Source organism: Caloenas nicobarica, chromosome 2 (genome assembly GCF_036013445.1).
Source record: "Caloenas nicobarica isolate bCalNic1 chromosome 2, bCalNic1.hap1, whole genome shotgun sequence".
Taxonomy (NCBI): domain Eukaryota; kingdom Metazoa; phylum Chordata; class Aves; order Columbiformes; family Columbidae; genus Caloenas; species Caloenas nicobarica.
This window is the reverse complement of record NC_088246.1, coordinates 142,422,388-142,434,994: the sequence shown is the minus strand read 5'-3', so window position 1 is coordinate 142,434,994 and position 12,607 is coordinate 142,422,388. Positions and strand designations below refer to the sequence as shown.

The 12,607-nt window shown below is 37.4% G+C and overlaps 1 protein-coding gene across 6 annotated transcripts in view; it reads right to left on the bottom strand.

Annotated features, from left to right (window-relative positions):
* The window catches only part of VPS13B (vacuolar protein sorting 13 homolog B), a 459,420-nt gene that overhangs the window by 221,119 nt on the left and 225,694 nt on the right, over positions 1–12,607 (bottom strand). For all 6 annotated transcript variants that reach the window (XM_065627245.1, XM_065627244.1, XM_065627248.1 and 3 more), the window contains exon 23: positions 4,596–4,830. In XM_065627245.1, coding sequence (XP_065483317.1) covers positions 4,596–4,830 — 235 coding nt within the window. The remainder of the gene's footprint in view (positions 1–4,595; positions 4,831–12,607) is intronic.

Here is a 12,607-nt window from a genome sequence, read left to right as displayed (position 1 = left end):
ACATTTTACATGTGCCACCATAGGATTATTAGGGAGAGGGGAAAGAAAAAAAAAAAGTATTGAAGCAGGGAGAACAGACTAAAAAAATACAGTAACTAGTTCTGGTTTTGGCTGGGATAGAGTTAATTTTCTTCACAGTAGCTAATATGGGGCTATGTTTTGGATCTGTGCTGGAAACAGTGTTCATAACACAGGGATGTTTTAGTTACTGCTGAGCAGGGCTTGCTCAGAGTCAAGGCCTTTTCTGCTCCTCACCCCAGCAGCGAGCAGGCTGGTGCAGGGTGGGCATAAGGAGTTGGGAGGGGGCACAGCTGGGACAGCTGACCCCAATTGACAAAAGGGATATTCCACACCATGTGATATCATGCTCAGTATATAAAGCTGGGGAAGAAAGCAAAAGAGGGAGGACATTTGGAGTGATAGCGTTTGTCTTCCCAGGTAACCGCTGCATGTGATGGAGCCCAGCTTTCCTGGGGATGGCTGAACACCTTCCTGCCCATTGGAAGTGGTGAATGCATCCCTTGTTTTGCTTTGCTTGCGTGTGCAGCTTTTGCTTTACTTATTAAACTGTCTTTATCTCAACTCACAAGTTTTCTCACTTTTACTCTTCTATTCTCTCCCCCATCTCACCAGAGGGGAGTGAGTGAGCGGCTGTGTGGTGCTTAGTTGCCAGCTGGGGTGAAACCAAGACACTGTTTTAAAAGTGAGTGGAAGCCAGGAAAATATTCTAAATTAAAATAATAAAAACATAAACTTCTAAACATAGCAAGATATCATAGATGCCCAAAATGTTCTCATTATTACTCCAAAACTTATCCAAAGAAAAATTTTAGTTCCCTTCATGTCTTCAATTTATTTCCATATTGTAACAGATAGATGAAACGTCAAGTATTCGAAGTTGGATGTACAAAAGCATGCACAGAGTCATAAGTCACCCTAAGCAGGTCTCTAAAAATTTCGGTTCTGCTCCAACTGAGTTTATAACTATTTTATTTCTTCTTTGCGACTATTTTGCTTAAAGGGCAGCTACAAATAGGACAGAGGTCCCCCTGTTTACAAGGAGATAAAACTGAGAAGTCAAGGGGCAGTGGGTACAAGTTGTACCAGGAGAGGTTTCATCTTGATATAAGAAAGAAATTTTTTATGGTAAGAACAATCATTCACTGAAAAAAACTCCCCAGGGATGTGGAGGTTTTCAAGACATGACTGGACAGGGTGCTGGATAATCTCATCTAGGCTCCCTTTGCCATGGATGTTTGGACCTGATGATCATTCAAAGTCCATTCCAACCCAGGCTGCGCTACAATTCTGTGATTCTATTTTAATTTCCTCAGTGAATACTACCTCACAGTTCTATCATCTGACTGACTTGAGCTATAAAGATAATACTTAATGTAATTTAATACCTTTTTATGAATTTATTTAGTTGTATTTGTTATTCAACAAGTTCAACAGAATATCTCCTTCTTTACATAGATAAAACCACTTCTGTTCCTAAGTTACTTAGTATGACTGAGTTAAGTTACATTTCTGAATTGAAGTGTTGTACTTAATATGTTCTTCTAGGTATTCCTAAAAACTACAATTACCTCAGAAAAGAAATGTATCAGAACTTTGAAAAAAATGGAAAGACCTGATTGTGGGATATTGTACAAGCTATTTTTACAGTATGTTGACATCTTGAGGTCAACAAGTCTCTGTGAGTAGGCTGCAATATCCCCACATGACAATATCGCTATGTTCCCTTTTCCTCCTCTTTAGTTTTTCATGTAATAAGAAATATACATGAATGAGAACACAGCTTTCTTAAAAGTAACACTGCATCCTTGTAAACAGGCCTTTTACTCATATCTTCTTTATAAAAGAATGATTGATTCAAAAATATAGTTTTGAGGAAAAGTAAGGTTGAATATAATTTCAGAGAGATGGTAACATGAAACTATGTCCCTGAAGTCTTGTTCAAATACATAGCACAAATTAAGAGACTCTCCCAATAAAAGTCCATCAAAATTATTTACTTCTACATGGGAAGAAACAAAGAAGGTGACTTAAAGGCTTTGAGAAAACTTTTTAATAGTCTCTTTAAGGGGGAATTTTGGCCTGGGAGAAGACAACAGTTCCATTAGAGAATCAAAAATATCAAGATTGTGAGAACTTCTGTTTGGCATTATTCCCAGAGCACAAAGCCACACACAAATAAATTCCTTACCATAGGCTTTATCCCAACCGGGGGGATTCTTTTCTCTCACTAGGATCTTTCCTTGAAATCTGTGTTTGACAAAATTCAAATGACTCCTTATACCTTTCTCTCTCTCTCTTTTTTTTTCCCCCTTTTCATTTGCCAGCATCTCTAATATGACTTTCAGTATGAAAAACTACGATTTTCTTTTTGTTGCTGTGAGTTAAGGTAAAATACAGGAAGGAGGAGAAGGGTCTAATATAAGTGGCAGAACAAAGGGAGAGGGAAAACACTGTTATAAATCCAAATAAATTTCAGATGGCAGGAGCATGAGTAGCTCTTGAATGTGCTTTTGAATTAATATTTCATAGCATATCAATTATAATTACTTTGTTTCAGCAGTAAGCATGCAGAAAACACAATAATCTTCCCAGAAAATGCTGTCACAAAAGCAATGGAACAATTGCTGCATCTCCCTCTCCACTTCAGAATGAGTATACAAACCAGCAACAGTTCTTTCCAAATAATATAGCCCAATAATACAATAATGAACAAACCCTACATGGACATACTGGTTTTGGATGAGACAGACTTCATTTTCATCACAGTAGCTGGTATGGTGCTATGTTCTGGATTTGTGATGAAAACAGTGTTGACAACAAGGGGATGGTTTAGTTACTGCTGAGCAGGATTTGCACAGCGTTACGGTGTTCTCTGCTCCTCACCCCACCAGTGAGCAGGTTGGGGGTGCACAAAAGGCTGGGAGGGGGCACAGTTGGGACAGCTGACCCCAACTGACCATAGGGATATTCCACACCATATGGCATCATGCCCAGCACATAAGACTGGGGGAAGAAGGAAGGAAGGAAGAAGGGGGACATTTGGAGTTATGCCATTTGTCTTCCCAAGTAACTGTTACATGTGATGGAGCCCGGCATTCCTGGAAACAGCCGAACACCTGCCTGCTGACTGGAAGTAGTGAATTAATTCCTTATTTTGCTTTGCTTGCACATAGAGATTTTGCTTTAGCAATTAAATTGTCTTTACCTCAACCCATGAGTTTTCTCACTTTTACCCTTCCAATTCTCTCCCCGTCCTGCTGAGGAGGAATGAGTGAGTGGCTGTGTGGGCTGAGCTGCTGGCAGGGGTTAAACCACAACAACTGGCATTACCATGAGATTTTCAACTTGATTGTGAAGTTAGATCTCATGGATGCCTTAAAATAAACCCAAACTCCAAGACTGAAGACTGTTAGGGACACTTGCCTCACCTATTTCCAATACACAATTTTTCATATGAGTATCTGTAGAAGATGATTTTTTTACATCAGTATTCCTTCAGAATACTGCTGCAAAACAATCTACCGTTTACTTTGATAAGTTCTAAGGGCTCTATTTAAAAAAAAATAGTATTGAACGTAAGCAGCTTGTTTTCACTTGCTAGGTCCTTGACAGCTTATCCCCTCCTTTCATTTCTCGGTTAGTTGCAGAATGTTAAAAGCTAATTCTTTCCTCAGATTGGTCTACAACTCAAACATCTATCAAATATTAGCTTTTAAAATAAGAACTACCATGCTCTTTTTCTTCCTTAGGCTACGCATTAAAGCATCCCCCATAAACACTTGTATAAACCTCAATCTTTTTTCTCCAAATCTCTACAAAGACGTTGCTACAATCCCTATAGACACAAAACAGAGCACAATTGTTGCCTGTCACGAGGACCAAAATAGTCTCATTCTTTTCTTCTGATAGTCTGCTATATTTATGAATTTATTTTCTCATCTTACATTGAATCACAGAGTATCTCAAGTTGGAAGGACCCATAAGGATCATAGAGTAAAATTTCCTGCTTCTCCCAGGACTACCTAAAACTAACCCATATGACTCAGAGCATTGTCCGAATGCTCCTTGAACTCTGACAGGGTTTGTGCCGTGACCGCTTCTCTGGGGAGCCTGTTCCAGTGACCGACCACTCTCTCAGTGAAGAACCTTTTCCTAATGTCCAGTCTGAATGTCAGGTCCAAGACTTTTTTGGCTGGCATGAGAAGTTTTTCCAAACCTGCCTCCATTCCATCTTGGAATTCACAACTCACTGCACCCCCGTGTTGTGTCAAACCAATTGTTTGTGGCTACACAGTAACTCAAATGACAAAATCAATGAAGGTAAAAATGGCACTTCTGAATTCCTTTGGCTTCACCAAACATACAAAACATATCACAGAACTAGCTCTTTGATACTGACTTTCACTTTGATCACCATGGGACAAACCATTAGTATTTCCAGCCATCAAGAATATGTTGCATACTGCTAAAAAAGCAGTACAAAATCAGAAGTTTTCAAAATAAAATGAAGATAATTTTCATAACAGTTAAAAATGGAAATTAAAGAGTAAGCTTTTTTGAGTTTATCACACTACCTTCTTCCAAGACGGGTCTCAGCACAACAAATGGGATTTCCTGCAACGGTTCCATGTGTTTGTGCCCAGCACTCATAATCTTTATCTGGGGCAAGCAGACGACAAGTGTGCCGGGCATACCGGCCTGCCCATGGTACCAGCTCCGCACGGTCCCAGGAATGTCACCTGACACAATAGTGCTTGGGGAAGGTAGGCTGTCATTCGGAAAGAACACACAACAAGACTGCACTTCAAGCTGAAAAAACAAAGACAAGAAAGATTTCTTAGAAACAGATTACCATTTTTTTCTCCCGATGTGGAATATTCATCTTGGTACGTAATACCATGTAACTCATCCATCGCAGTTGACTGAAAGTCACCTTAGCTTTTAATTGAATTAAGAGGAAAGATAACATGAAATGTTGGAAAATAATATATTCTTTTAAATTGTGATTATGGTAGGAGAGGGAAGAAAAAGCATGATTTTGGTCTGTAAACTTGATCATATAAACCAAACATACATTTATCTACGTTTCAACAGCTTTCTACAAGAAGCACAATTGAGTCAGAAAATGTTCTCACAATAAAGCTGAGAAAGCTCTCTTCTTGCAGTACATTAGCTTTTGTTAGCAATAGCTAAGCCTCTAGAACTAACCAACATTTTATATGCTGTTACTTTCCAGAAAGACCTACTTGAGGGAAAAGTCTATCTTTACTTTGTAGTCAACACTAATGACCATGTACAAAAAGTGTAATAATCAGATAAACTAGGAAAAACATAAACTTCAGCGGAAAAGTGACTATGAAACAAATGGACAGGTACACACATGCACAAAGAGAAACTAATAAAGTTCACAAAGTTTACACAGCCTTTGTCCTGCTTTCCTTGCAAATCAGAAGTTCTGCACGTGGTTTCATATGAAATAACAGGGGTTTTTTTCAAGCAGTGCTGTCACCTGAAACATTTTTGACCATACTACCATCTCCTTATGAGCTTCTAGCAAGGCTGAGTGAGCCCAAACTAAGAACTGAACTCACCATGACTTGTTCACTTGGAGGCAGCATAAGCTGCAGACCGTTAGTCTTGCTTGGCTCCTACAAGTAATATTCTGCACCTGGATATCAAATAGCCCTAACAGGCTGCACACTTGAACGCTTTGTTAAGCGCTACAAACTATGATTCAGTTCATTTCTTCACGTTGTTTGGAAAAGTCTAGTGTACAAAATGTTGGACACAGGATGTTATTTGTAGCAGTAAGAAAAGAACATTTGTTTGCTGTAAACTTACGTAACAGAGAGTCTCAACTTGACATCATTAAAGACATGACAGCTTAAAACTGACAACCAAGGTTTGTACTTCACACCCTCCCCTGAAGGCCAGTAGTCCCTCAAGACCACAATAGTGATTTGCAATAGAGCTGGAATTCCTCAGCACCATAAGTACTTTGCCAGCCTAGTGCGAACACATACTCATTTTTATTTCAGCATTTTTGTGCCCTTTTGCTTAGGCAAACTGACAAGAATTCACTGCAGAAAAATATAAGTAGAATTTTGCAAAAATAAATACATTGTTACATGAAGTCTGTGTTTGTTTCTAGTTTCAGAACTGTTTGAGTTGTACAATTAAGTTAATTACATCTTTGATAAGTAGTTTATTGATCCAAGGTTGCGGAGTGTACTTTATTTATACTGGATGAAAAGCAACGGTGTATTGTTACAGATGTAAAAGATTTGGACTTTTTTTTTTTCCAATCTGGTAAATTAGTCATTGTGTCAATTTGGAAAGATTGTTACAGTGACACATTAGATCGTTTTCTGGTCTATTAGTAAGAGGTTGCAGGTCAAGCTATTTTGGGATAATGATAAATGGATGACAAAAGAACTTACGATCAGTATAACTTTTGTTTTATCAGTGCATTTGCTGAGTAAACAGTTTATAACAACTCACCCATTCTTTTTATATATATATATATGTGTGTGTATCTATCTATCTATCTATATCTCTCTCTCTCTCCATGATGATTAACATCAAAAGCTGTCTGGTTATACAAACCATGTGGTAATAATGATCCAAAAATTCCACCAACTTGGAGAGATACTATACTTTATCACATTACCAGCAGCAGGATCTACAGGAGATGTATTATAAAGTACTCTTGAGAAGAGATGTCAATACATGGTAGAGTTTTTACACTTAATTTACAGTTCAGTACAGCTTTGTAGACAACTCATTCAGATCATTTTTGTTTTATTTTACTTTGTTGTATCAAGAATATTGAGGAGGAATTGCAACAGTGTCATTCCTTCAGACGCCTGAGGGAAACTCTTGTTCATGTGGGCATTACTTTGCCATTCATTTTCAAACAACTGAATGGGAGCTGGACCATGAATTTTGGTGGGGTTTACATGATGGCATCAGGCCCTCCGGGTGTAATAGTGCAGATTTGCTTACAGATATGGTTTGCTTACTTGTGTTTCATTTCAAGTTTTATATGAATAAATGAATTTTGCAAAATATCATCGCAGGATTTCCAAGGCCCACGCAACAAACATAAGACAAAATCCCACATTTTAGGGCAAATCATGCAATTATTATAATTACATAAGAAATTGCCAACTTGGATGCACAAGGATCCAATAAGTACAAAATTGAACTGCATCTGTTGAACTTTCCAGGGGCAGATTCTGCTTACACACGACCATCAACTTCAATGGAATCTGCATACGTTTGTTTGACAGAATCTGGAGATCTGTCTAATAACAAGTTCCAGTGAAGAAAAGGAAGAGTGCACCTAAAATGATGGCATTATATGTTGGACAAAAGCGAGAATGTGTGCTACAGATTGCTTCATGAATCAGAAAGTGCTTTAAAATACATGTAATCCAAATATCTTAATATTAAACTACACCAATAGTATATATTAAAGCTATCATATAAATCTTATTACACTTTTTAAATAAGTGTTAAACTGTGCATCTAAAATTGTGAATTTAATGTAAAATGTGACTGATTTATGTAACTGAATATAAATCTGCAGCAGTAAATCTTGCATTAATGTAAGGATCTGACAATCCAAGGGAAAGAAAATGAAGTAATCTGCCAGTAAGAAGTCCTCAAGCTGGGGGTCAGATCCTGTTCATGGAAACCATCTGGTTGGGACCCTCCAAGCCACACCAAACACAAATGATCTTTTAAAAAAAATATCCTATTCATTAATGCTTCGCAGCTGCACTGAGCGTTACTTCATTTTTCCATGGCAACATCCTTTCTGTTTCAAGGATCTTATTTCAGTTTTGGTAGCAACGTGTTCTTTTGCCAATACTGAACACATTCACGTGTTAAAGAGGAGGAATTATTACAAATTCTTGAAACAGAATCACCCCCTATTTTCATTTCTATTATGTCAAGGCCTATACATTCTAAGTAATGCACACTAATGATAAACCAATGAAATAAGCAGTATTTTCCCGTCTACTTTCAAAAAGTTAAGCAAAGCATACTGCTCTAAGCTTTTACTGATGTATAAGTCTAAAAAAGTGCAATGACTTTAAGATCTCTGTTGTATAAAAAGGAAAGTATTAAATTACTGGAATAAATGTATTATTTTAATTCATATTATAATTATTATATTAATGTTATAATTCATCTTATAATTGTAAAAAGAGAGCGTTGCTCGATAGAGAGAACCATGAAATATATACTGCAAAAGAATTAGGTCTTCCCAACTGAGGAGGGTGCGTGGAAGGGAGTGAAACAAAACAAGTGACACACCATAGTTATCCTGCACAAATGCAAAAAAGAGTGACAGGTTGTACCTGAGTCTTTACAGCCTTTCGTAACAGTGATACCATAAGTAGATTCCATTCCCTAACCCACATTTTATAGCTATATAAACCAATTAGAGGCACTGAAGATGACCCAACAAGGTGACACACACATAAAGGTGTCTCCTGGGAAGTGACCTCTCTCCACATTAATCATCATCCATCAGATGCTCCCATCAAAAAGGCTAATGTGCTTTTCTGGGGGCTTCAGATACAGAATATAAACTCACAATGACTCCCAAAACCACAAAGCATCACCATTACACAACTCTTTTAGGGGTTCTGGTGCAGTCATTATTATAAGGCCTCTGACATCCAAATGAGCTCTACCCAATTAGACGATTTGCAATTGAGCCAAACGCACACTGTTTGTTAAAATTTAAAAAGGCAGGCCAGAAATTAATGTTTTGTAGTTAGACAAATTGTAAAAATGGTATAAATGGAAAGCAGAGCACATGAGTAAGAGAACTAAGAGAACGTGCTACCTGCACATACAAATGAGTACAATATGGACCAGCTGCATTTTCATCTATCACTTAAAACACAATGTCTTAGCACTACACAGTATTCCTTTTCTAAGAAAGCTTGGTTTTAAGAAGGTTTTATTTAGTTATGGAAAATTTCATTTTTTGTCAGTTTGTGGTAAGTAACCGACTTAAAAAAATCATCCCACCTCATAACTGCTGCTACCTGTAAATGCTGTCACAAGTCACAGAATCTCTTCTGCCCATGAATGAAGGGCCACTGTGCAAAGAACAGCAACTCTCATCCTTATGCTTCTGCTCTTCCAATCAATGTTCACTTTGACTAAAATTTTGTACAAATTACATGCTTTAAAGAAAATATTATTTTCAATAATTTCAGGAGACAGACTAATTCTTTCAAATAATTTCAGGGATATTTAAAGGCAAGTAGAATATCTGGCTAAGTTTTATACGTAATAATTACAGTCTAGTTTAGTTGGCATTCATTGCAACATTACTCATTAATTAATCTGCTTTTAATACAGATCCTTCATTATTCTCACTGGAATACAGCATTAACAACCTATTAAAAATAATTGTATTTACACTGCTCCACAATTTTAGCAACTATTAGTATGAAGAACATGTGAAAAGAGAGTATGACCCTCCCACACAGTGTAACTGCCAAAAAGGCTTCAAGGCTGCACATAAAGTCTTACAACAACTAAATAACAAAACCAACTTTTTATAGTTAAGTATGAAGTCTTTTCACTTAAATACTGACCACAACTCCAATGCACAAAATCTTCATGCAGTATTCTATCACGAGCAAGCCAGGGCTACGGCTAAGCAAGCACCAGCTTTGGATCCAAAATAAACTTTCCAGTTACTTTGGTTCCAAACACATTTACTTACTCAAACTTCCACTAAAAGAATAATCCTTTGATGATTTTAAGTTATGAAGTTCTGTTTTATCTGATGACAACTACAGACTTTTCTGTTCTACAATTGTGTTAATAAAAGATCCAGGAACATGAAAATAGCTTTAGCAAAAACTTTCGAGGCTAAGTTCTCCAGCGTTTAACCAGACAAAATATTCTAGAAATTTGCCTTTTTCATGCCAAATGATAATAAAATACAGAAAATCTGTACGAATTTAACATATAAATATACTTCTGTGTTTAATAAAATGTGTATTATGGTTAATAAAATATCATACTGTACTTGAATTGAAAAACAGAGTCATAACCGTCATCTTCTAATCCTCTATACATTGCCTTGCACGCATGTCAGCTTTCCCATTTAGGCTGGTATTGAAGTAAAAAGCTACATATATGCATTTGTGTCCTGAAAAATATATTTAACTAAAACAGACATAGGGACTACTAGCAATAACAAAAAGAACAGCAAGCATATCTATAAATCCTCCATATTTCACTAAGAACTACCGTGTATTTGTTTGGAAGCAGTTCTTGGACTTTTTCTGTGGTGTTTCCTTGGAGTATGTTGAAACTTTTCACTGGTAACATATAATGTCCTTCTGGCCAGAGACTGGCACATACTTCAAGGATGATCAAAGCATAAGGAGGAAACATCTCAGAAGTGTGCAAGCTGTTGTATGAACTCATAGGGCCATTTAATTTCAACACAGATAAAAACTAAACTTATAAAAACTGTAGGGAGTAAATAAATGTAGAACCTCAAACACCAGAAATAGTATCTAACACAAAAAAATCCTCTGCCAGTATTGGCTCTAATCTGTGAGCGTGTTATGTCAGAGCAGCGATACATTTACAAATCACTTTCTGAGAAAAGATGTGCCTATCACTGGGTGGCGATTGCACACACCCCAATGAGACTGGGGCCTTCAATGGGGCAGCTGATGACTCTTTAGCACCTTTTGTGCCCCACTGTGCCCGTCCTCATGGACACAGCTGGGTCGGGACGTCATCTCCGGAGACTTCCCGGAATGAGTGCCCTCGCCTCCTCTGTGGCAAGTGATTTTCCCCCTGGATATCTCCTTGAGCGAGCCCTTGCCCACCCCAGGCATTGGATTATTTCCTGCTGGGTGCCCTTTAGTGAAAGAGGCCTCTCGCTCTGGGTTTGGAGAGTGAATGTGTGCACGCTGTGGATCATAATTATCCTTATGTGGTTGTACAATAATATCCTCAACTGGTATCTGAACTTGCGTTTTACGTTGTTGGAGTGCTAAATAACCCTGTTTCTAGATGGTTTCTTGGCTAAACTGTTCTGGCTAGAATAGAGTCTTTTTGGAGCTTGTTGCCTGCTCAAATTGACTTTTGGGGTGTCTCTGTGACACAGTCATCAGTTTTCTTTTCCACAAAAAAACCATTCATTTGAACACAGCCTTTGGTTTTGTTTTGTTTTGTTTCTTTCCTATTTGGTAACAGGAAAGCTTCATTTTTAGCCATCAGTATCATAACGATTCTTCGAAGAAATTTACTTCGCTGACTGCTCACATAACAAAGCATGCTTTGAAAAATGTACTTGCAGAATATCTTAGTCCTGATTCAATTTTCCCCCATTCATAAAAGATTCAGCTCTTCATTGTCCTCTTTATTATTATATTATTTTTTTTATTATGACTCAAACTCTAAGGCTCATCTATACAGGGAGTGTCATTGTGCTGTGTACCACCCAGAGACACAACAAAAATACACTGCTTCCTTCAAACAGCTTACAAATTCTCTCTCCTGACTATCCTTATCTAGCCATTCTAATCTCCAGTGGTGACAACACTAAGAAAGGAAAACAAGCAAAATACTTATAAAACAATGATGAAAGAGCTGGCTGAAAACTAAATGTAGTTAATAGGAAGCATCTCCTCAATTTCAGTGTGTTCTGCAATCAAGTCATAAGTCTGAAGCTCTTGCTCAGGTAAAACTTGAGCTTTCAAACTTCGTAATATTTTGAACCAAAAGTACTTTCTGCATGAAAGAGAAGTAAAACAGACACAGGTCCTGGCATGAGCCTGTATATAAATATATTTCTTGGTAGAAAGAAGGAGCAGGCTTTCAACAATTACTTTCTGTCAGACATAGTTATGTTGTGGGGTTTTTTGTGTATTTTTGGTTGTTGTGGCTGTTTTCCATTTTTGTTTTTGTTTGGTTTTTTGGTTTTTTTGTTTGGTGTGTTTTTGGTTTTTTTTTAAACACAAAATCTGTTTTGCTGCCCTGTTTCCCTGAAAAGAAGACAAGGTCTTACATAAATTTTTGCTCCAAAACTTATTACTTTTTTACATGTATAGCTGCCCGGACACTATTTAAATTGACTTTTTAAATGATCTGTAACTAGGGTTTCTTTTTGGAGTAGGGCTTATATTTTGAGCATCCTCAAAAATCCTGAAAAAATCATGCTAGGTCTTATTTTCGGGGAAACAGGGTAGGCTATTCTGGTGTACCATAAAATAGCAATCTCACAGAATATACTGTTCGAAAGGCACAGACTATAATAATTCTAAGCATAATTTCTAAGCAGGCACTTGATATATACTTGGAAGAACAGAGTCCTAATTCTAGCATTTCTAAGCCATGGTAACACTGGACTTCCAAGATGGCCTTTTTTGTGTAAAGTATGCAGATGTACTGTTACATGAAAACTCTGCTTTTACGGATTGATCAGCGATCACAACCTAGAGCGGTCTGGGTTTAATCCGAGTGGTCACCTACTTGTCCTTTATGAAAAAATAGACAAGTGAGTGGGCTGAGCCATGACGGCTACAAG